The sequence below is a fragment of the Copadichromis virginalis genome, linkage group LG22 (genome assembly GCF_057382275.1).
Source record: "Copadichromis virginalis isolate Kocher_CV1m ecotype Utaka linkage group LG22, C_Virginalis_male_GT1.1, whole genome shotgun sequence".
In the NCBI taxonomy this organism is placed as follows: Eukaryota; Metazoa; Chordata; class Actinopteri; order Cichliformes; family Cichlidae; genus Copadichromis; species Copadichromis virginalis.
In genome coordinates this window covers 27,252,399-27,275,843 of record NC_140638.1, presented here as the reverse complement: position 1 = coordinate 27,275,843, position 23,445 = coordinate 27,252,399, and the positions used below count along the sequence as shown (strand labels likewise).

The following is a 23,445-nucleotide window of genomic DNA, read 5'->3' as shown; positions in this document are numbered from 1 at the left end:
CCATTTGATTACAGAAATGTAAAAGCTATGGACCTAACACAGCGTGAGATAAGGAAAAAAGCCAGCTCTACAAATCCTGATGAACTCATCCAAAGATGAGCTGTAAGCCACCGCCATCAGATCAGTCATGGAAATCAGCCTGGCATTATTTGTTATTGGCTTAGAGCATGCAACAGCGGCTCAATGTGTCTGCACTTTAATGTGGATATAAATAACTTATGAGTGAGAATTTGAACAGTCAGAAGGCTTGTATGAGCCTGTTGTCATCGCTGTTAGCACGAGGGTGTGATGATGAAAAAAGCAAAACAATATAAAAAATACTAAACTATGTTATTAATGTGGCTAGCTTTAGTCATTACTGCAGGTAATTCAGGTTTAAACCTTAGTCCGCTCCCTTTACATAACAAGCTGATAATCTGCCCGAGAACAGTTTCCTGTAACTATATGTGTAAAAAAGCCCCGAGATGACTCAAAACCTCAAGATAAGCAGCTCCACATATCTACAGAGCCTCCTTTTTAATTGAGTTCCACCACTTGAACACAGCCTTTCAGTGTGAGACAATGGCTCCTATAGTAATTACAGTAAACGCTGCTGCAACAATGAGTCTCGCACTGTTCTCTGAATCAGATCAGTGGTAAAAAGAAAAAAGGCAATAGCAGTGGAGGTAAATAAGGAAAAAAAACACACATTTCCAGGTTTGTGAATTGTAATCTGACATAAACAGATGCTTTGAGGAGCGCGTCATCCCCATCCTTTTGTGTGCTGCACACAATGGCAACTGTGTTTTTCATCCAACATGCATTATGCAGCTTTTCATCATTTTTAAATGCAGGGAAGGCAGATAGATTCATTTGAAAACACAAGCAGCGAATGCAATTGAACAAGGAACACAAAATAAGGACAGGCCAACCAGACAGCTCAGTGTGACCTCTGACCTGTGTTCACATTTTTTCACTGTTTCTGGAGTTCATGCACCTGCTGTGTTAGAAATCCTGTCAGTGTCCTTCCTCTCCTTTCAAGGCGCAGTGGGAGTACAGTATATTGAGCTTGGAGGGTAGCAGAGGGTCAAACAGTGAATCAGTGAAGCTTTTTTATCCACTCATTTAGAGGGAAAAAAAAGGAAAAACTAGATGTGACATCACATGTGAAGCGCCACATGCAGATTAAGTGTGCCGGGCCCTTGATCAATGGGATCATCAGGACTCTCCAATTAAAGAGGTGGTTTAATACTAGAGGGTCTGTTTGGTGGTAGTGATAAAAAAAAAGTCCATTAAAGTTGCTAATTAAATGATAAGCATAAATTAAAACACAGGTCAAGAGAGTGAACTGTCTGGTGCTTTTTTGTTAGCACCAATATCTCTTGGATGTATGAGGCGGGGCTAGTGAGGGATTTTTTTCTGGTGCTGCTGGTTGGGGGAGGCGACAATCTTGTTTGTTTTTTTTTAAATCACAAATGCAAAAGTGTTTAAAAATGCCTTTTTGGACTTAAGCGTCTGCCGCACATCCATGTAGGACTCCGTGGGGGAGGGGAACTGGGGCATGAAATGAGAAGGCGGGTGTGTAAAAATGTGTTGAAGCTCAAGTTTTCTTCTTTGCAGTAATAAATCTGCATTATTATTAATTCAAGATGTAAAAACCGAATATTGTGATACAATATTAATGAGAAATTCCTATTTGTGGCTCAAGATAGCCTCCAGTCCTGGACACATTAACAGCCACTGGGTTGTGTACACAGCCAGATATGTAAAGGACACCCCCCATTCTAATTCTGTTTGCACTTGTTTTATGCGTCTTTATAGTCATGTTGTTGTCAGTTTGCATCTTATTGTGGTTGTTTATAGTCTGTGGCTTCTCTAAGTTTCTCTGTAGTTTTTTGTGTTTCTTTGTAGTCATGATTGTCATGGTCCGGGTGAATACGGGGTGTTTCCACTCTGCTGGGCTCCACCTTCAGACGGAGACTCCAATCAGCTTCCACACCTGGTTCCAATCAAGTCACCTGCATATAAGACCAGCGTTCACGACAGACCCCTGCCAGATCTTCTGCTAACACATGTTAGTGCTAGGCCGCCAAGCCCTTGCGAGAACTCTGGATTACGGTTTTTTCTCCTCACCGTGTTTTCTTTCCTTTTTCGCCATAGGACCCATCTGCCTGCCTCCCTGCTCAGCTCCCCACTCCAAGCCTATTCTGGATCTGCTTTGGACACTCCTCACCCGGAACCCCCTGGACACTCCCTCCTCGATTGACACTTCAAATCTGCAACGCGTAAGCCCAAACCACCATAGCCTAATCCTCCAGCTGTGATTCATTGAGACTACCACTGACTACTTTCCTCCTCTCATCATAGTGACTTCACACCTCCCTCCAAGCCGCTGCCCCCTTTCTCCATTCCCCGGATCCCTCTGTGGAATCCAGCCCTCAGAGTTTCTCGTTCACAGTTTTGCCTCACAGTTTTCCGCTCATAGCTTTCACAGTTCATAGCATGCATAGGTTATAGCATTCTTAGTTTTCTGTTTTGTAACTTCGCTCAGCTCTGTAAATAAACTCTGTGCTCACGCCCGTTTTGCCTCCCTCTGTGTCTGCATTTGAGTCCACACCCACTGCCTGGCCCTCTCGGCCGTAACACATGATCACTTTGCATCTCTTTGTGATTGTTTTGAATGTCTTTGTAGTTACGCTGTCGACAGTTTACCTTCCTCTTTGGGATTTTGTAACTCATCTTACTGCACGGCATGGATGTGTCCAGTTGATGGGTGGAGCTTACACATTGCGTAACATATCCGTGATGCTAACAAGAGAATCCGTTTTTTCATTCTGGAAGTGTAGGTCATAGAGGATGCCAAGATTCAGCCCGAGTTGTTCTGCTTGCGTCTGTGAAATGCACTAATAAAAACCTCTTCAAAAAGTGTGGCTATGAGGCAACAGCATATTTTATTTCATTTCCTCTTTTATACACTATTTTGAAAAGAAAACACATTGAATAAATACAAATTTAGAAAGCAACAGATTTTCACTGTATTCTCACAGCAACACATGGTTACTTTTATGGAGCTCTCTCAGGACTAGCAGAGGGATTCGTTTTTGCAGAACCCACCCTAAAGCAGACTTGAGCCACACACTGCAATGGAACACTTAAGACTGGGCATGCAGATGTTGAACCCTACCCCTTTTACAGACACAGAGAGAATGGATTGGCACACTGAGAGACGTTAAGAACATCTAGAAACACCCGAGGGAAGGAAAAGAAATATCTATATACACAAAGAATAAATAAAGAGAAATTAGGTCCAACACAACTTCACTGTACAGATATGTCCACTGGATGTGACCAACCTCTTTCCAGCTCAGCCTCACGTAACCCTTTGACCATCAGCCCCACCCACGATAAATTCAAATATAATATAGTACAACATGGGATGTTCACCAACAGCAGATTGCACCATTTACAATGTTACAAACAAACACAAAATATCATCTAGTGCCTGGCCTATCAGTGTTCAGCGTTCATAGTAAGGCAGGATACAGCAGAGATCTTTGTATCCAGTCAGTGAGTTGTACAACAGGTAGTCCGGCTTGCGTTGACAGTGGTTTTATAAAGTAAACTCCACTCCTGTAGTGTTCAACATTTTGGCAGATGTAGAGTGGCAAAAAAAAGAGTACGGGTTGGATCAGAGCGCAGAGGAAAAGCCAAGAAGGGTGTCAGTAGTATATTACAAATTTTCCCGGGAACTTTCTCTATCAGCCTTTATGGCCGATGTTTCATCCAGGCGTTGCGAACGAGAAAAACAGAGCTGCTTACACGGACTAAGGAGGCAGGAGCAAAGATCCAAGATGCAGGGTCCAGGATCTGGACCGTCTACTTGAGGATTGACGAGATGAAAGGGATAGATGCTATCTGACTTCCAAACAGTCCAGGTACTCCTGGGCCAGGTCATAGCAGAACCGGTACTGTTCCTGGAAACAAAACAGAGGCTTGTTTTTTCATATCATGATTATTAAATATTGTTATGCAATTAAAGTGGTTACATCTAGACTATTTTCTTGCACTGAATGAGATAAACAGTGCTTGGCCATGTCAAACATACAGTAATGTGATAACTCAATAACGTGTTATTCTTATCATATTTCTCTGTAAACATACTGTTTGAAAAGTTATTTTACAAACAAATTAGCTGAAACAAGTTGGGAATGTATGCATTTCCAATCAACTCAGACTACGTTCAACTTGAGATAGGCACGTGCATGAGTAGACAAAGTAAGTCATCATCAATGACACTGTGATTTACCACAGTAACATGTAAATAAAAACCAGACTGGCCAATATAATCCAGTGATCATGAAAAACAGGAGATTTTAATCAGTTTGGTCCACTCTGTCATCATTAAAGAGAGAATAAAATTTTGATATAAAATATACATATTTTTATACTGTTTTTAGTTATCATTTAGGGTTAGGGTTGAATTTTGAATTGAAAGCTATGATCCAATAGGAACAACATGTAGGCGACGGAAACAGAAGATAAAAATCAGGAGAAACAGATCAGACAAAGTTTATTTATAAATCTGTGGTTTTAGTTACCAGAGTGAACCTGCCACAAAGACATTTTTAAATTCAAACGCGTTTATGTTTTTTCTTTATAATTCTTCAGTAGAAATCTAAAGTACTGATGGTAATGTAGTAACCTAATGTTTTTCTTTCTTTTCCAATACGAAATGTCATTATTTCTTCCCTCACTGGTTAAAAATGCTTTTAGCCCCAACCCCCCACCGATGCCCATCAACAGGTTTTCTTTATAGAGTCTGTTACCCCGGTAACAGAGAGAGTTTAAGTGAACTCTTTCCAGAACAGAAAAGTAGGAGTTTCCCCTCATCTCAGGGTTAACAAAATCAGAGCTATTAGCTAAACCTTCCTAGAATAGTCCCAAAGTCTCCTCCTTGTTGCTTACCATTGTCTCCACCATGTTTGGCTTAGAGTTGCGCAGCGTTTTGGCAGCAAAGAACACATCCACAATGCTGTGGTGTCGAATCATTTCCAGGATCATGGTGCAAGCACAGAAAGTACCGCTTCGACCGCCGCCATTCCTACTCCAGAAGGAATGAACAAAGACACACACAGAAAATAGAAGCATAAAGACATGAGTGACCTAATAAAGATGTGGTAGAGCAGCTCACACAGCCTCTCAGAGGGGGAGCTACAGAGTGAAATGTCACAGTTTGACTGACCGCAGATCAAGCATGCTGCCAGAAAAAGGCCAGCCGGCAGTCATGCAAGATGAATATCTGAGTAAAGTTCTCATTAAAATACAGGAGCCGGGATTTAATCAGATATTAAATGTCTTACACATAGCCTGATCTCCAGAGAACAAAGGCCCTGACATGAGGATAGGGGACAGTAATTATGCGGCGCTGCTGCCATATTTATTGGATAATATTTCTTCAGCAAAACTGAAATTTAACTGTTAAGAAAAGAACTTTCTGTAACCATTTAAAGAAAAAGTAGCAAGGCGAACAATGTGAATGTAAGCTGTCATTACTCGCAGTACAGACTACTTAAGGTCAAACATTCAGAAATTCAGCCTTCAACAGAGTCTGAAAGAGACTGAGAACCTCAGCCTTTTAGACATGAAAACTTAGACCTGCTGTACTCATAATGCGAATGCTTGAATCCAGTAAATACTTTAAAAGTGCATAGACAAATAAATGAAGTAAAATTTCCTTTTGCATGATGCAAATTACATGCACAGCACTGTGAAAAAGTGTTCACCCTCTCCCTAATTTATTTCATTTAATTTTTGTAAATTTTTTGTAATAAAACAAATGCAATATTAGATTTAAATTTTAAAAAAATTAAATTAAAAAGAATTACTCCCTGTTTGTGACAATGAGTCTTTCACATTGCAAGTGATCCAGGTCCTAAAGCAGGTACTCACATGGTGCCTTTATTTAGCGCTTTGCTAGTCATTGTACATATATTCAGAGCGTACTGTGTACTCTACATCCATGGCCAATTTAAAATTAGTTAACCTAACATGCGTATCTTTGGACTATGGGAGGAAGCTAAAGCACCTGCATGGTGAACATACAAACTTCACACAGCAGGCGTTTTAACCAGGAACTGTGGTGCTGTGATGCAACCTTCACTATCTTTCTACCCAGTGCTGGTACAAAGCAAACAACCCCAAGTGCTTATTGTAGCAATGATAGCTAAATTAAAGAAACAGAATGGATGGTGCAGGTGTATGTAAGCAGACTCACAGGCAATGAACAATGGTGCGTCCTTCCCCACACTCCCTCTGCCAGTTGTGAACCTGAGCCAAAAGGCTAAGGAAGGCTTTCTTGGAGTCGGGCACATCACGGTATGGAGACCAGCGCAGGAACTGGAAGTGACGCACAACAAGCTGGCCCTCCTGAAGCTGCACAGGAGAGAAGCAGAAAAAGGAAAAAGCTTCATCATGCATGCTTCACACACTACAAACCCATTCAGAAACATATGTGCTTATCAGCCAGAGGCAATTCTGTCAGCTCTCAGACCTGTTCTGCTTCTGTACTTTTCTATTAGGAGGTTGTTAAAAACACATCAAACTCAGTTATCAACAAAAATGTAAACATAGTTTAGAAGCCATCAGATTTCATATATTCAATACATTCCTACCAAGCAGCACTAACCAAATCTTTTGAATTTAAAGTTACATTTGCACCTAAATAAAATATGCAAACGTTTTTGGTTTTAATTATCTCTGAGGCTGTTAGTAAAATCACAAACGGTCACTTGATCCATTAATATAAAAATATTGATTGGTGCAGCTTTAAAAGCATATTTTATTAGCGTATTTGATGGCTACTTGAATGTTTGACCTCACCAAAGCCCAGGCTATGTCCACAAATACAGTTTCAACATTTCAGGGTCAAAGGTGTGTTTAACTGAAATTGTACACAACCTTTTTTTAAAAATTAAAGAAAAATGTAGAGGATACTAAAACATTGCTTTATAGTGTTTTTAGTGAAGAAGAACTCCATAAGGAACCTTTAATTTTAAGGAATGCAAGAAGTAACGATGCCTCTGTTGTGAGGTAGAAGCGCATCACAAATAAGATCATGTTTGGTAACATGTAGGACCTGTGCTATCTACTGGACAATAGAATACCTTCTTAGGACAGAGTTTAATGGTGTCTTGCTCTGGTGTTTCTGTCTTCTCCGGATCCTGTGGAGCGCATGTGGGAACAGTTTCTGACATGATGTTAAGATAATTGAGGGGCCGAGTGGGATACTGAAGTAACAGGGGAGGTTAACACTACTGTGAGCTAAAGACAAGAGACACATCTGCTTCTGAAAGCACCTACAGAGGATTGTTGAGGATCTACTGAGGTCAAAGGATAGGAGGTGCAACTGCTGCTACAGGTCATGCTAAGCTACTCAGACAACACTCATGCACATGAGCAAACACAAAGACTCACTACTGGTAACACAAATATTTCATTCATACTCAAATGTTGGATATGGTCAAAATAAAAATAAAAAAACTTTTTTAAAGTAATATTTGATATTGTATAATTGCTCAAATAAAACAAAAACTGCTTATTAAATAGGTCTCAGGACCACATGCAGCAAATTACTCCGACCGCTGAGAAGAACAAAATCAAGCTGGGACCTAGGTCACCGTTCAGAATTATTATATGTGTGTCAGGCTTCAGTTATCCTCTTGAAAATAAATGAATTGATTGGGTGCCAGGAACTACAGCTGCAAAAAAAGTTGTCTGCTGAGGTAGGGCTGGATCAAGTGTTTTTGTCCATGTTCAATGTTAAAGTAAAAACATGTCATTTGATAAGAAAATTAGATGTTTAAACAGCAATTTTAGAAATTAAGTCTGTCAAAATGACATATCAAGGGAACCGAGAGACATGCAGGGTTTACACTTGGATCTTAATGTTTCTGATTCTGTACAGGAAAGAAAACGGAGGGAAAGCAATTAAACCCATTCATTAAGTCAAGTCAGAGAAAATAGTTTGGACACTGGGGAGAAGTTAAATAGTTTGGAATTGGTGGAACCAGCAGTATCTCTCCATTCTGTTGCTGCCTTGTCATGGTAATTCATGACATACAAAATAACAGAAACATATTTGAAATCTCAAACCCAAAAACCTTTAGAGATTTATGTAAGGCCTGCCTGATGCCACTCAGTTGTGTGCATGTAGAAATACAGGGCTTATAGGAAAGGTGGGCTGCCTGAGTGGAAATTCTAAGTCTTTCTCAAGATAATAAAATGCAGGTTTTTTACTCTAATGATCGACACATATACCTAATCTAACCTAATATATCTATAAGTCTTGATTCTATAATGTAGTGACTGAAGAAAACCACTGGCATTTAGCCTCATTGTGGACTTCTAGAAGAACCAAAACAGGAGGACAGTTGTTGATTTGCAATATCAGGTATATATCTGTAGCTTTCCCCGTGTTTCTCTGTTACCTCCACCTGCATCTCATTCTCACTCTGTTTGTCACTCCCAGTGTATGTAAACTCTAGTCCTGTGTTCCACTTTGTAAACTCATCCGTTGTATATTCCTTACTCAGGGCCCTATTCCAAGAAGTAGGTTTAACTAACAGCTCCAAGCTTGGTGACCCCAAATGAGGAGAACTTTGAATTTTCTGTTCCTGAAAGAGAGTTAAGCTTAGTGGAGTACATGCTGTGAACCCTGTACTAGTGATTTCAACATGCCCAGAGTATGTTTCTTTATCTGGATTCACTTAACATAACACTGGTGTTTATTAGGATAAGTGGTCACACAAACCTGGTGACCAGCTCACTATGTTAACCCAGGGTTCCCCCTATGCTTAGCTATCCCAGACTGTGTGAATGGCATCGCTCTAAAAGCTCTACAGCTGTGGAAAACCTACCACAAAGCCTCTACAACAGTTGTCCACATCCAAACTCATGACTTAAAATATCATTAATCAGAGACCCTCAAAAAAGACTTGTGGGCCTTCTATGGCCACTTGAAAGCAGCGTATCATCTGTTTGCTGACACCCCCCTATTAGTGTTGTGAAGTTCAGCTGTCTGTGTGAGTTTCACATCTGGCTTAAGGGCTTCTGCAGGAATAATGACATCCCCTTTGTGGACAACTTCACATCATTCCTCAACCTACGTGAACCTTTTAAAGCAAAATGATCTTCACCCAAATGACGGGGATTCAAGTATTCTGACCACAAATATTGATCTAAGCCTTCACTTGTGACTTCTACAGCATGACGGTGGAAGACTCCTGCTAACCCCTGCTCCATTACAGGTACAGTTATTTTCTTACCATTAATATTAGATAGATTTTCACCAGATAAATTGCACATCTGCTGTTCTACCACTACAACACCAAGTTTTTAGGTCTCAAGGTCAGCCACTTCAACTTCACCAATGCCTGTGATTATAAGGCACAGATGGAAAAACCCACATTGACCATATTTCTACAGCCAGGTTTAATAATCTTACTGTACCATGTAAGTGTCAGCCACTGAAGCTCGTCTCTCCTGCAGTTATCGGTTTTTGTAAAAATAGATATCTTAACTAGTAAATCATTTGTTTATAATGGGTTTGTGGCCTGCAGTATCTGTTTCAGTTGGTTTAAACCAGGGCCCTGCTGGTTTCAGGGAATTTTAGTCACCCAACTACAAATTCTTGAATTCTTGATTCTGAGACTGTTAGGCAAACTAATGCTCTTGTAAACTAAGAGCATTAGTTTACAAGAATAATTTAAACTGTATTTAATTTTACTCATGATTCATTTCACACTTGCCAAGTCACTGCTTTTCAAAATTCAGTGTGAATATCCATTTTGCCTTATTGTTATCTACCAAACTCTTAAATCTGGTAATATTTCTGAATTAATTCTCTAATCTGCTTGCATCTGTTGCTGTTAAATTTAAGAAAAATATATTTTGTTAGGTGTGATTAATTTACACATTGATGATCCCTGTAACTGCACTGCCAGAGATTTTCTCAATATTTCAAAGTCATTTAACTTAGCACATCAGTTAAATGACTAATAAGGACATAATGGTGGACGTACACTGGATCTGGTCTTTACTCTCATTATATCAATAAACTCCCTGAGAGTGTCTGAATCATTGTCTGATCACAAATGTATAATTTCTGACACTTTTACAGTCAGTCTTGTCTTCCCAGAACATTTTGCTACAGGGAGTGCAGAATTATTAGGCAAATGAGTATTTTGTCCACATCATCCTCTTCATGCATGTTGTCTTACTCCAAGCTGTATAGGCTCGAAAGCCTACTACCAATTAAGCATATTAGGTGATGTGCATCTCCGTAATGAGAAGGCGTGTGGTCTAATGACATCAACACCCTATATCAGGTGTGCATAATTATTAGGCAACGTCCTTTCCTTTGGCAAAATGGGTCAAAAGAAGGACTTGACAGGCTCAGAAAAGTCAAAAATAGTGAGATATCTTGCAGAGGGATGCAGCAGTCTCAAAATTGCAAAGCTTCTGAAGCGTGATCATCGAACAATCAAGCGTTTCATTCAAAATAGTCAACAGGGTCGCAAGAAGCGTGTGGAAAAACCAAGGCGCCACATAACTGCCCATGAACTGAGAAAAGTCAAGCGTGCAGCTGCCAAGATGCCACTTGCCACCAGTTTGGCCATATTTCAGAGCTGCAACATCACTGGAGTGCCCAAAAGCACAAGGTGTGCAATACTCAGAGACATGGCCAAGGTAAGAAAGGCTGAAAGACGACCACCACTGAACAAGACACACAAGCTGAAACGTCAAGACTGGGCCAAGAAATATCTCAAGACTGGTTTTTCTAAGGTTTTATGGACTGATGAAATGAGAGTGAGTCTTGATGGGCCAGATGGATGGGCCCGTGGCTGGATTGGTAAAGGGCAGAGAGCTCCAGTCCGACTCAGACGCCAGCAAGGTGGAGGTACTGGTTTGGGCTGGTATCATCAAAGATGAGCTTGTGGGGCCTTTTCAGGTTGAGGATGGAGTCAAGCTCAACTCCCAGTCCTACTGCCAGTTTCTGGAAGACACCTTCTTCAAGCAGTGGTACAGGAAGAAGTCTGCATCCTTCAAGAAATACATGATTTTCATGCAGGACAATGCTCCATCACACGCGTCCAAGTACTCCACAGCGTGGCTGGCAAGAAAGGGTATAAAAGAAGAAAAACTAATGACATGGCCACCTTGTTCACCTGATCTGAACCCCATTGAGAACCTGTGGTCCATCATCAAATGTGAGATTTACAAGGAGGGAAAACAGTACACCTCTCTGAACAGTGTCTGGGAGGCTGTGGTTGCTGCTGCACGCAATGTTGATGGTGAACAGATCAAAACACTGACAGAATCCATGGATGGCAGGCTTTTGAGTGTCCTTGCAAAGAAAGGTGGCTATATTGGTCGCTGATTTGTTTTTGTTTTGTTTTTGAATGTCAGAAATGTATATTTGTGAATGTGGAGATGTTATATTGGTTTCACTGGTAAAAATAAATAATTGAAATGGGTATATATTTGTTTTTTGTTAAGTTCCTAATAATTATGCACAGTAATAGCCACCTGCACACACAGATATCCCCCTAAAATAGCTCAAACTAAAAACAAACTAAAAACTACTTCCAAAAACATTCAGCTTTGATATTAATGAGTTTTTTGGGTTCATTGAGAACATGGTTGTTGTTCAATAATAAAATTATTCCTCAAAAATACAACTTGCCTAATAATTCTGCACTCCCTGTAGTTTGATTAACAATAATATGCACAATCCAAGGTTCTTGTTCAACACAATGACACATTTTTATATTTTCTATCTATGAAAAAAAATTCTGAACGTTTTTGTTACCAAGATTAACTGTAGCAAGTCACAGTTTAGTTCTGTTTTTGTGCAACCTGCCCAACAGTTACCCACTACCCACTTCTGTTTTTCAGGTTTTATCTGATTTTCACAACAGATCTCATTGATATAGTCACACACATGCACACTTCTTCCGGCCCAGCTGACATTATCCCTCCTAAATTGATTAAAGAGGTTTTACCTGTCATCTCCGCTTGACTTCTCTCTATTATAAACAATTCCCTTTTATCTGGCTGCAATCCAGACTACTTTAACCCTGCCAGTGTCTTCCCTCTGCTTAAAAAACCCTTCATAGACGCCACTAATTTACAGATTTACAGGCCCATTTCCAAACTGCCATGTTTTTCAGAAATGTTTGTGAAAGTTGAGGCTCATCAGCTTCTTCAGCTGGTTCAGGGAAACAACATTCATTTCATTGATAGCACAATTAGCGTAGAATTAGCTTATGCACAAATTGAATATATAGCATCCACAATTACAATGTACGCGACCACTTTTAAGATCACATACTAAAGAATATAAAAATTGCTTCAAAGGTTGCTGCAGCTGCTTTTTAAAAACATAAAAAAAAAAAAATCAGTAGGCGGTGATTTCATACCCACTGATCTCTTACCTCAAAATTAACCTGCTCCAAAGCAGGTTTGGTGTGGAGTGTAAGTTACCATGGTAATGCAACCTGGTAAGAAGTGAGCCACCCTGATACTGACCCAGAAATAAACCTGAACTTGAAAAGTGAGTATATGCATCCCTGTGTGTGGGATTTTTGTCATGATGGAACAGGATGTTACAGAACAGCTTTGCACTGACTATCAGATATAGGCCTTTGGAAGTTGAACAAAACAAACTGTACTGGTATACTGGATTCTTGTCATCAGTAAATGGCTCTCGACACAAAGGTGGTTGTTAGAGATTCTTGAAAACTTCAACATGGTCCCTCCAACCCACATAGCAAAATTGTTATGGCTCGGATCTGGCCAACACAATGTGTTTACACATGGCCCACATACCGCAAAGAATGACGGCCCTTTGGTGGTCCAGATCTGGTTTGCCAGGGTTGGCCCACACATGGGCCAGCACAAGGCCAGTTGCAGACACACTGACGGCCCTGTGCTGGCCCAGAACAGTTTCAGCTCTGGCCCCAAATGTCAGCCTAATGTGTACCACACATATAATAACAACATGTGCTGGAACAAAATAGTGCAAAAGTAACATGACAAATCTCCCTTGAGACAGTGAATGGACTGATTCTAATGTAGTGCTTTTCTACTCTCCTGGATTACTCACAGTGCTCTATACAACATGCCACATTCACCCAATCTCACACTTTCTCTAAACTGAGCGCTTCCTAACTACATTCACATTCAGTCACACTCTTGACATGCAGATTGGAGGAGCCAGGGATCGAACTAGCTAACCTTCCAATCAGTAGGTGACCTGCTCTACTTCCTGAGCTACAGCCACCCAGTGGTAAACATGACTAAACCTTCACGAGGTTTTGGATAAAGTGTACACTCACAAACCTGTCAAACCTGCATTTGAAACGTTGGCTACTATAGCAGTATAGTATTGCAACATGGCATTTGGATCTTCTAACTAAAACAGGAAAATAGGAACATAAATAGTGCCATCATTGCCAGACCTGGCCCACATCTGGTTGACACACACCCTGCCATGACACCAGTCAGTCAGAAGTGCCAGCTTGGGCAGGCCTGTTTTCTATGAGCCTGGGCCACATAAACCAAAGCACAATTGGGCCAGATGTGGCATGCCATCACATAGACAGTGCCATTTATGCCAGGCCTGGCCCATATCTGGATGACATACCACTTACCATGCCAGAAGTCAGCCAGCAGTGCTGGCTTGACACCAGATCCGGGCCAGACCTTACTGCTATGTGGGAATAGTGCATGTAATGCAAGTCCTAACATCAACTTATGGAATGTGGCTCCCATTGTTGTGCATTACTGTGTCATGTTTGCTCATGTAAAGCAGGAACAATATCAGAACTCCTATAATTGTAGAAGAGCAGAAATGTGCTCCTCAAACTAAATATTAATATACTGACTTTATAGCAGTTTCCCAGGTAAGAAGCTGAAATTGGTCTAAAATGTTAAGATTCTTTTTTTCCTAAGCTGATTTGCAAAACTGTTGCAAACACAGTTTGCTGTTTCCACGTTATTGATTTTTCATAGCTAGACTTAGTTTTCTTAGTATAATCTGTCTCCTGATTCACCATACTCATTCAAATATCACCGAGTAGGCCTGGGCATCACTATGATGTTTTTTGTTATGGTGGTTCCACCTACCCGAGTTATATTCTGAACCCGGAAGAGACGGATTATAACATCATCGTCAGCTGTCCTGGACAGAAGCTCCACGGTCATGGGTCCAAACTGCTGCAGCCCAGGTTCAGGCCAGTACTGCAGACAAGGCTGAGACGAGAAAGGAGGCAAGAAGAGAAGGGAGCAGGTCATTAGCCCACACTTGCTTGAGGCAGTGCAAATAATTATGTCAGCACCCAGTGATGGTGAAGCCAGTAACAAGACACCTGAGTATTGACAGGAGAGACAATTAGCCTAAATGACAATGATTATCTACAAATGGCAACTGTGAATTAAATGAGCAAAAAAACAAACCACTCGTCAGCGGGAACAATCCTTCACATAAGCAGCGGTCACCTAGCTTGAATTATTCATGAGTCCCAATCATTACCATTAGTACATTATAAATTAATGGAGTAAGAGACCTTGGCTGTGCTCGGGAGAGATAAACAGGAAGTTAGCTGAGAGGTTGGACGCTCACAAAAGACAAGGTCTCCTATCACTGCCACTTCAAAAGCGCATCCCCTGGCCAAGTGGGAGTGGAGGGGGGGGCACACACAGGGGAGCAAGCGCTGTCATATGGACGTATTCTGCAGTGACTTTGGGGTTGAGCAGATCCTTAGAGTAGGAAGTGATAACGGCATTTCACACTGACAGAAGGGTATTAACCGGTGACATTGGGCAGGAGGGGCGATAAATATTTATACATCCAGGCAGGAGACAGGCAGCTCCAAGTTAAGAGGACAAATTGAGTGAGTGTGTGTTGGAGGGTCAAACTGTTAATCCACTGGTAGTGAGACAAGGAGGAAGACGAAGAAGAAGAAGAGAGTGACAGAGAAAAAAGGACAGGTTGCAGCTGACAGGCATAGTGGAAATGGTGAGCAGGAACAAGACATGACACGGTGACAGAGGAGCGATAGCGAGACAGCAGAACAAACCCACGCATGAGCAAACATGGGCCCAAACGATAAGAACGTGTTAATGCAGTGACGGGCTGTGTAAATGAATTGGATGGCATGAACAGAGGATTGAAGCTTTGTGCAGATGACCTCTCCAAACTGTGTGTGACTCACATTCATATCTTCTTTTAAAGGAAAAGAGGATAAGAATGACATGTTGACGCTGTTAGTGTCCATGCACTATATTAAAAAGAAAGCCTTGTAAGCAGTAATCTTTGTTTTGCTAAGATTTTTAAATACAGGCTTCCCAGCTGTGACTACAAGTAGTGCTGGAGCCTGTTTTATGGATACATGTTCTTTTTATTTATTAGCTGACAATATAAGGAGTGTCAGCATGGCAAATGACAAACACTCTATTTCTGTGATTTCAGTTTTAGCAGTGCTCATTTTTAAACAGTAAAAAAAATCATTATATTCGATATAAGCAATCATCGAGTTTTAGTTTGTGATGTCATTTCCAAATGGAATTGATAGAGCTGATTGCAGCATTCCTGTTTATTGTATTTATCTGAATGCTACTCAGATAGAATATTTTGTCTTTCTTTTGACTGGTGACTTTATTGTTTTTTATCTATTTATTCATTTTATTTCAAAGTGACACATTATACCATTAAACGAATGAGCTATGGCCAGCAGTTTTTCAGGTCCGCTCAGAAGGAAATACAAAAGAGTAGGAAAAACTAAAAGGTCCTGAAAGAGGTCTGAAAAGGGGCACTTCCTGCAATTCATGCTCCCCTGATGCTACACTCCGAATTTCCTCCGCAAATCATAATATCAGTGCTGTGGGACTGATTTAACTGCAAAATGACACAGGCAGCAGGCAACCTTGCTTTCACTGGAAAACAAAAATCTGGCAACCAGTTGAGTCAAGTCTGCTGCTGCAAAGAGACGTGTTGCAGATGAGTTGTACTCATCAGTGCAGATGAACTCAGAATGACTGCAGTCTGTCTGCATTTCTAAACTAGATGATAATTATTTGCAAACCTGCTTGAAAGTAATTTCAGTCAGTCAAGTTGGATTCTTTAGAGTCAGACGGCCTCCCACCAGGTAAACTGTGCAGTTACCTTACAATCGAAAATGGTTGCCCAGAGTTTGAGCGGGCAAAACCCTCCATATCTGGACACTGCAACTACTTGCAATTGGTCTCTGACAGCAAAGAAATTCAGTGTAACAACCAATTGTTTCTAGATGCACATTCTATTTTTTTCTAGTGTTACTGAGCCATTGATCAAACAGTTTTTTCCTCAGCTTGTCTTATATTGCATTGGGGGGAACCTGCTCTTAACCTCCTAGGACCTGGCGTCCACATATGTGGACATCACATTTTGGGTTGTCTAGACCAAAATACTAAATTTTGCTCTACAAGGGCCTGATATCCACTTACAAGGACAATATTCTGCCACTGTTCTATCAAAATTTAAAATGAATGTTCTTATATGTGGATCTAATTTTTCTCAGAAACAAAAATCAGGTAAAAGAAAATAATCAGGTAATTCTTTGTTTTTACATTCATCAGGTCCCAATCAGCCCAAATAGCAAAGAAAAATTAAAAATGCATGCCATGAAAGGGTTTGGGTCTTAGAACGTTAAGACTGGAAACCCTTTGAGAAACAATTCATCCACTTTCTTATCTAATTCAGGGTCACAGGGGGCTGTAGCCTATCCTTGTTGTCGTATGGTGAACCTAATATAGGCACAGCACAGAGCAGAAACGTCTTGCATACTACTTCAAAGGCCACCCTAAAAGTTTCTAAACCCCACGAGCACTAATTTCTTTGTAGGGTAAAATGATCTCTTCAAAAGCTCCCAGCGGAAAGAAACTGGATGTGCTGCTCCAATCTCCAGGATACCTCAGGTTGTTTTAGCTCTACACGTAGCTTTTTATTCATGGTGTGATCAGCTTTAAATACAATTGATGACATTACAGTGACATGAAAGAGTTTAAAAATTTTTTACGGCAGCCTTGGCTCGCTAAAAAGCCCAATCCAATAAAATTGGGAATGACAGTTTGCATGCACTTGCTGGACACTGATATGCTTGAATTTTGACAAGAGTGTCTGTTAGAATTATTTATCAAAGCAAAAATGCTTTTCACAACCCAAATTAAGTTCATCCATTGATTTATTTTTCTGAATGATGTAAATGTTTTAAATTTTGATGCATCTATTAAAAATTTCGTTTGGAAAACAAGGTCACCAAGGTCCTTGAACTGCAGTATCTGAAATAGAAATGTTTCTCTCTTATATATAACAGTAAAAGTGCTCCTCATCTCTGCTGCTTGATTTCTGAGGTTGGAGGAAATGCTCCTTGCAAGCAGACTTAAAAGGGAGCTTGACAGCGCTTTAGTTATGTTGCTTTTTTCTGTTCTTTTTCTCTGCTCTTCAACTTAGTGCTTGCCTTGCAGTGCTTGGAAGTGGTAGAAAATTGGTCCTGGCATTCTTCTGACCCTGCATCTTCTTTAGATAATAAATACATTTCACAGGGTAAAAGCTGCACTGGTGGCAGCAGTTAAACCTGACTGTGCTGAATAACAGAAAACATAAGATAAATTATATAGATACAAAATAAAGCCAAATGCCTCTGTTTTTGGACATAAAGGGGTTTTTTTGTATTCAGGTAAAAAGAAAATTCAGTATTGGAGTAATATGTATATTTGAGAGTATGCAACTGTATGGATTAATCAAAATCCTGCTGTATTGCAGATGTTCTCAGATAGTGAGACTTAATCGCCCATGGCTGAATTATAAGTTGTAAGCTGATGAGTTAGATATTAGAACTTAAGTTAATAATAAAATTCAGTCTCAGTCCCTTTTCTCTTACCCAGGCTGAGTTGGACTGGTTGAGCTGATTGAGCATCACCACAGAGGTGCAGCCGTAGTCATACACGAGCCTCCAGAAGTCGGTGGTTGTGCCGGGCAGTGGGTGTGGCGTCACCACAAAGGCAGCAGGCCGGAGGAAGCTGTCTGCGAGCGCTGCATTGATGTAGTTGCTGCTCTCTCCTTCTGTGGTGACGAGAAAGGCCAGCGAGCGGTCCGGGGGCAGCACATCCATGCTGCGGTTCTTCTCACGGTTTCGGGGCATCAGGGAGATGCTGCACTCCTCCACATCCAGGTGAGGAGTCACAGAGTTCAGAGTCTGGGGAGGAGGAGGAGGAGGAGGAGGACCGGGGAAGGTAAAGGAGAAAGGAGTGTGCAGAGAAGATAATTAGAAAGACGGGCGTGTGTTTGAGAATGTTTCCACATTCTAGATTGGGAGATAAAATGAAACACTAAGAATAAAGATTGTGATAAGAGGAGACAGACGCAGCAAAACAGAAATGGGATCAAAGAGGGATTGACAGAGGCAATGAAAATGTTCTCTGCTCAAGCAGCTTCACTGTCAATACCTGACAAGCATACCTATCTTAGAAAACTTTAAAACACATTCATTATCAGTTTAAACCCCCACAGGATTTAATAGATAAAAACACATTTATTGCAATCTAATACACTACAAAAAGCATATTATCAAGGGATTGGAAATTGAAAGGGAACGATTATCTAAGCTGCCAGATAGCATTGTGAATGATGCCCCATTGGTTTAGATAAAATGAACAGAACTCGTAACCATAATATTGCATTTGGGGAACAAGTTGCCGTTATGAGCGGGGAGCCGCTACACAAAGGTCACCAATCAATAACACATGTATAAAGAAAAGCAACAATACTACATAAAGAACAAATACACAATGTGGATTTCAATCTCTGACGTAAAGCTTCTAGTGATGACTGAGTGATTTCGCGCATCAACATGACGTCCAGATGAACAGAACTGACTTTCTGGGATTCCCTCACCTGGACGATCGAGGATGCATACGAGCTGTTTGTTCGACTGATACAAAAATCAAGTGTTTTCTGTTTGGGAATGTGGTAGTGAGTGTTCAGACACCTCCGTTGGAGTTTGTGATACTTTTAACTTTTAATAAGTAATTTAAAGTGCGAAGATCCTCAGGCAAGTTCAGAAGTGTCTTTTTTTCCAACTTCTAAGTGGGTTTAAATCTTTATGGGTGTTTTTTTTTTTCCTTTTGAATATTCATTTGCTGAACCGATTTAGGTGAGAAAAGGATCCAGAACACAGATTCAACAAATATGTGCCTCTGTAGACAACAAAAAAGTAAAAAGTGCTGATTTGCTGTGATTCAGCTGATTTCACAACATGCATAACATGTGAATTTTTAACTCTACCCCAGTTTGAAATGAAAAATGACGTCATCGTCTCTCAGTATTACCTGAAACTCCTCCTTCAGCTGCGAACTGTTGCTCTGTGAGTCGACCTTTAGCATTTCTTTGTAAGTGAGAGCAAACTCAGTCACAGGGATGGCAGTCTCTCCACACAGACAAGCCTCCAGAATGGCATCGTGGATGAAAACATACTGTTCCTGAAACACACACAGAGGGTAACGCATTCCCACTTTTCCCAAGTCACATAAAACCCCTCCGTCTCACCAAAGAGCGGCCTCACTGTTAATTGCCCACTCGTCAAAAACAATGCTGAATTTAATTAATGCTGTTGACTAACAGTCAGAGCTGTTCAATACTCTTCACATTACCATGCCGACACTCGGGTATTGTTTCCAAGCAGAAAAAAGTGTCCATAAAATGGGGTAAAAAAGTCCAGCAAACACACATCAGAGGAGCTAAACACTGCCCACACGCACCATTTAAAAAAGTCACGAGCTGTGCAATTAACGAGGAAACTAGGAAATATGTTTTGATGTTCAACAAAACAACAGATCAAAGAGCTACATTCATAATTACAGACATAAAACTGTCCCTCTTCCAACTTATTTATCATTTTTAATATGCTCTATAATTGTACTCATATTTAACTGGTAGACAAGCTGCAGCTAAGAGAAGAGATGAAATTAAAGGGAAATAAATACTATTGTTTGTGTATTTACTGTGCCGTCTCCTATTCCCGACTTATTAAGAAAAGAATGACGTTCCAACTTTTAATAGTTTTATTTATTGCGGTAATTAATGTCTTTCTCCCGCTTATTTATTTGAAGATTGTGAGTTCACTCTAAGCACACTTTGAATAAAAAAAACTGTGAGTTGTGAGTTTATTTATACAATTAAAGCAAGGATTTTATCAAATGAATGAATGATATTTGTCTTTAATAAAAGAAGTCTGACACTGGTCTTCTACACTAATGTAGCTGCTTCTTTGCTAATTCAACATAATTACATTTTTAAATATATATTCAGTGTAGAATCGTTTTTGCATGAAACAGTTACAGATAATATAATTAGTTAAAGACAATATTGTACATTTACATAATTAAATACATGTATAAACAGATGGGTGTATATGTGTATACATCATTTCCCTACATTTGGCTCCGTCAAAAGTTGGATAGACAGTATTTTATAGAAATAAATCAGAGCTATAATATATATACAGCAATGCCTTGAAGGTGGCTTTTTACTTACTTTACTTCTTCATATTAACAATCATTTACATTTTTTCTTTCTTCTTTAAAAACTAATTCTTCCCCATATTTTTATAAAAGTCAGACAGCACGATTAATCACTTAATTTGAGGTGTTTCAATGACTGAAAACACCTGAATTCAAAGATTAAAACCCATGACCCATCGCCTTTATCCATGCTACTTTTTTTGTCAGTTTGGCCTCAATCAGCACTATTGTAGAAAAAAAAAAAGGAAATGAAATGAAAAAACTATTTGTAAATTGTAAAGTTAGGCAGCTTTACAATGTTCTATCAATAACTAATACTACAGTTGAAACAAAAATGATTTATGTTTATGAACTAATACCTGCTGTTAAGGCTAAACCTGTGAGCTTCTGTTAAAGCCATCAGCATGGCATCTCTAACCACATTTCCACTCTCCCACTCACCTCAGTCTGGATCATGTTGATGCGACGTGAGCAGAGGGTCTTAACACAGTTGTAGATGTCCACCACTCCTTCACACTCAGCCATATCCAACATGACATCTAGAACGATGTAGCAGCCGGTCCTGCCTGCCCCCATGCTGTCACAGAGGAGAGGGGAGATGGATTAGAAGGCCTGAATATACCACTGAAAAGAAAAAAAACTCAATGGGGATCCTTTCATTAATAAATGAGATTCTTTAACTCGTGTACAAATGGAGCTTTTGTCCTGCAAATAAAGACAGTAGATACACGAACCTTCTATCTTCTATCATAGCTTGAAGTTTCTCTGCTCTGGCCTATGCTTTGCTTTAACACTGCTGTAAAGATGTTCAGATGTCTGTGAATGCTTCAGCTCTTTCTAGGTAAGGCTTAGTTACTTTAAAACTGTGCCTGCACTGGGATATCCTATAACGCTGGGATATCTTATACCCAAAGAAATATTTGTCTTCATATAGCCATTGCTCTTCCACTGAAAGGAAAAAACACTCTCAGCGGTGCGCCAGTGTTGTTAAAAAAGTATCACTTATGATAAAACGGAAAAGCATCACAGCTTGATCAGAATCTGAAATCCAAGAGAGGGTGTACACTGGCAGACTGGGCTGAAATAAAAACAAACACCAAGAACAGATCTCAGCATGTTGGTGATTATTACAAATCCAAAGTGACTCAGTGATATTTACCCCTGCTTATATTTCTCACAGTTGACCTACTATACGGTGCTGCTATTTTGACAGTTGAGTTTTTTGGACTGACTTGGTGCCATATAATACACAGTACGATCAGGTTATAAAAGGCAGACAGCACAAAAATAAAAGTAGCTGTTTTTCCATATTATTGAACTAATCACAAACTCTTGCATTTAAATCTGCTGCAATGACCCGGTTACTGCGTTCACCAGATATCAACACAATTTCGATCTGCTCCTCACATGTTAACCTCTTCAACATGTCAATGGCTGTGAACAAAGAGAAACTTGTAAATAAGTCATGAAAGAATAAAGTTAGGTTGAAACCAAGCACACCATTGTTTTTCTTGTGACATTACCAATAAGTTTGATGTGTCACATGGCCCTCTTTCTATTGAAAAAACAAAAGTTGTATCCAAGATGGCCGACTTCTAAATGCCCGCCATGGTCACACCCATCTTGAGGAGTTTGCCCCCTCACATATACTAATGTGCCACAAACAGGACTTTAATATCACCAACCATTCCCATTTTATTACGGTGTATCCATATAAATGGCCCACCCTGTATTTACAAAAAGAGTGCAATGAAAAGTTTGTGTGCAGTGGAAACTCAGAGATTTTTGTGACTGACCCTGTTGCATCGACATTTCTCTCAGTTCCTGAAGGGGCAAAATATAGTGTGAATTTTTATTGTATAAATAATATTTAAAACCACCTTATTACCCAAATATGATCACTTGAGGTTAAAGAAGAACTAAGATGTGATGGTCAAAACACTAACATTAGGCTTTAAAACATTCATTCATTTCATTTGTGTTTCTCATTAGTTTTTCTGTTGTGAGTGATTACATACGGCAGCTACTTGTGTACACACACTGGATTTTTGCATTCAGACTTGTTTGTTGTAAAGCTGTTTGTTACTCAAACTGGCATTTAATTGATTCATATGACATTTTTTTGACTTTCATCCAGCATCTTAAGCACTTTAGGGATCCCAGGTGTTGAAATAAAATAAATTTCACTGGAGCACAGCAAGTCATGCTCCACTTTAAAGTGAAGGCTGTAGGAACAGTTATCCTGCACATCATTGTATGTTATGACAAAGAGGTAGAGACAGAATGAAATAAATGCATTTTCAAACTTGGTTTCGCTGTGAAGTGTTGGCACAGGTTTGCTGTTGTCAAGTTCTCTAATGGACTTAATAAGCTGACAGGGTGTTACCATAGTTACCAAATGATTTGCACGAACAGAAGCTATGTCACTTATACAGATGGCTTATTATAAGATGCACCAGAGTTGTCTGTGAAGGTTCTCAGTCATCCAGGTCATCGTAGTCTAAGGAGCTTGGAAAGAAAAGCGTCTGGGATACAGACGCTTTTCTTTCCAAGCTCCTTAGAATGCACCAGAGTTCAATTCACAGCTTTCACAGCAGCCCTAACAAACTGTTGGCAGTGTTACATTAGCAATTTCTCTACAGTAGAAGTAAGTTAATCGTGATTGTAGCATGAAAACTTGTTCTATATTTCTTTCTATATTTTCTATGTTGAAAAAAATGCCCAAATGGATCAAAAAGAAATCTGTGAGCAAAAGCTTCTGCTGCAGGTCTAATAACAATTATTAGTCAACAGACAGCTTAAAAAAATTCTTCCCTGAAAAGCCAGACGCTGTCCTTGCCCGTTGTG

At 40.0% G+C, this 23,445-nt stretch overlaps 1 protein-coding gene and 1 long non-coding RNA gene across 7 annotated transcripts in view; one reads left to right on the top strand and one right to left on the bottom strand.

Annotated features, from left to right (window-relative positions):
• The first annotated feature begins 1,850 nt into the window (after positions 1 to 1,850).
• LOC146683562 (uncharacterized) lies at positions 1,851 to 2,560 on the top strand. Its single transcript, XR_014917462.1, has 3 exons — positions 1,851 to 2,053; positions 2,140 to 2,264; positions 2,347 to 2,560. It is a non-coding gene; the product is annotated as an uncharacterized LOC146683562 (long non-coding RNA).
• Positions 2,561 to 2,911: 351 nt separating this feature from the next.
• The window catches only part of LOC146683561 (receptor-type tyrosine-protein phosphatase U-like), a 250,928-nt gene continuing 230,394 nt past the window's right edge, over positions 2,912 to 23,445 (bottom strand). For all 6 annotated transcript variants that reach the window (XM_085445816.1, XM_085445818.1, XM_085445817.1 and 3 more), the window contains 7 exons: positions 21,040 to 21,175; positions 19,408 to 19,557; positions 17,961 to 18,275; positions 14,167 to 14,292; positions 6,254 to 6,411; positions 4,945 to 5,080; positions 2,912 to 3,953 (listed from right to left, as the gene is read on the bottom strand). In XM_085445816.1, the coding sequence (XP_085301942.1) occupies positions 3,891 to 3,953; positions 4,945 to 5,080; positions 6,254 to 6,411; positions 14,167 to 14,292; positions 17,961 to 18,275; positions 19,408 to 19,557; positions 21,040 to 21,175 (1,084 nt within the window). In that variant the 3' untranslated portion in view covers positions 2,912 to 3,890. The remainder of the gene's footprint in view (positions 3,954 to 4,944; positions 5,081 to 6,253; positions 6,412 to 14,166; positions 14,293 to 17,960; positions 18,276 to 19,407; positions 19,558 to 21,039; positions 21,176 to 23,445) is intronic.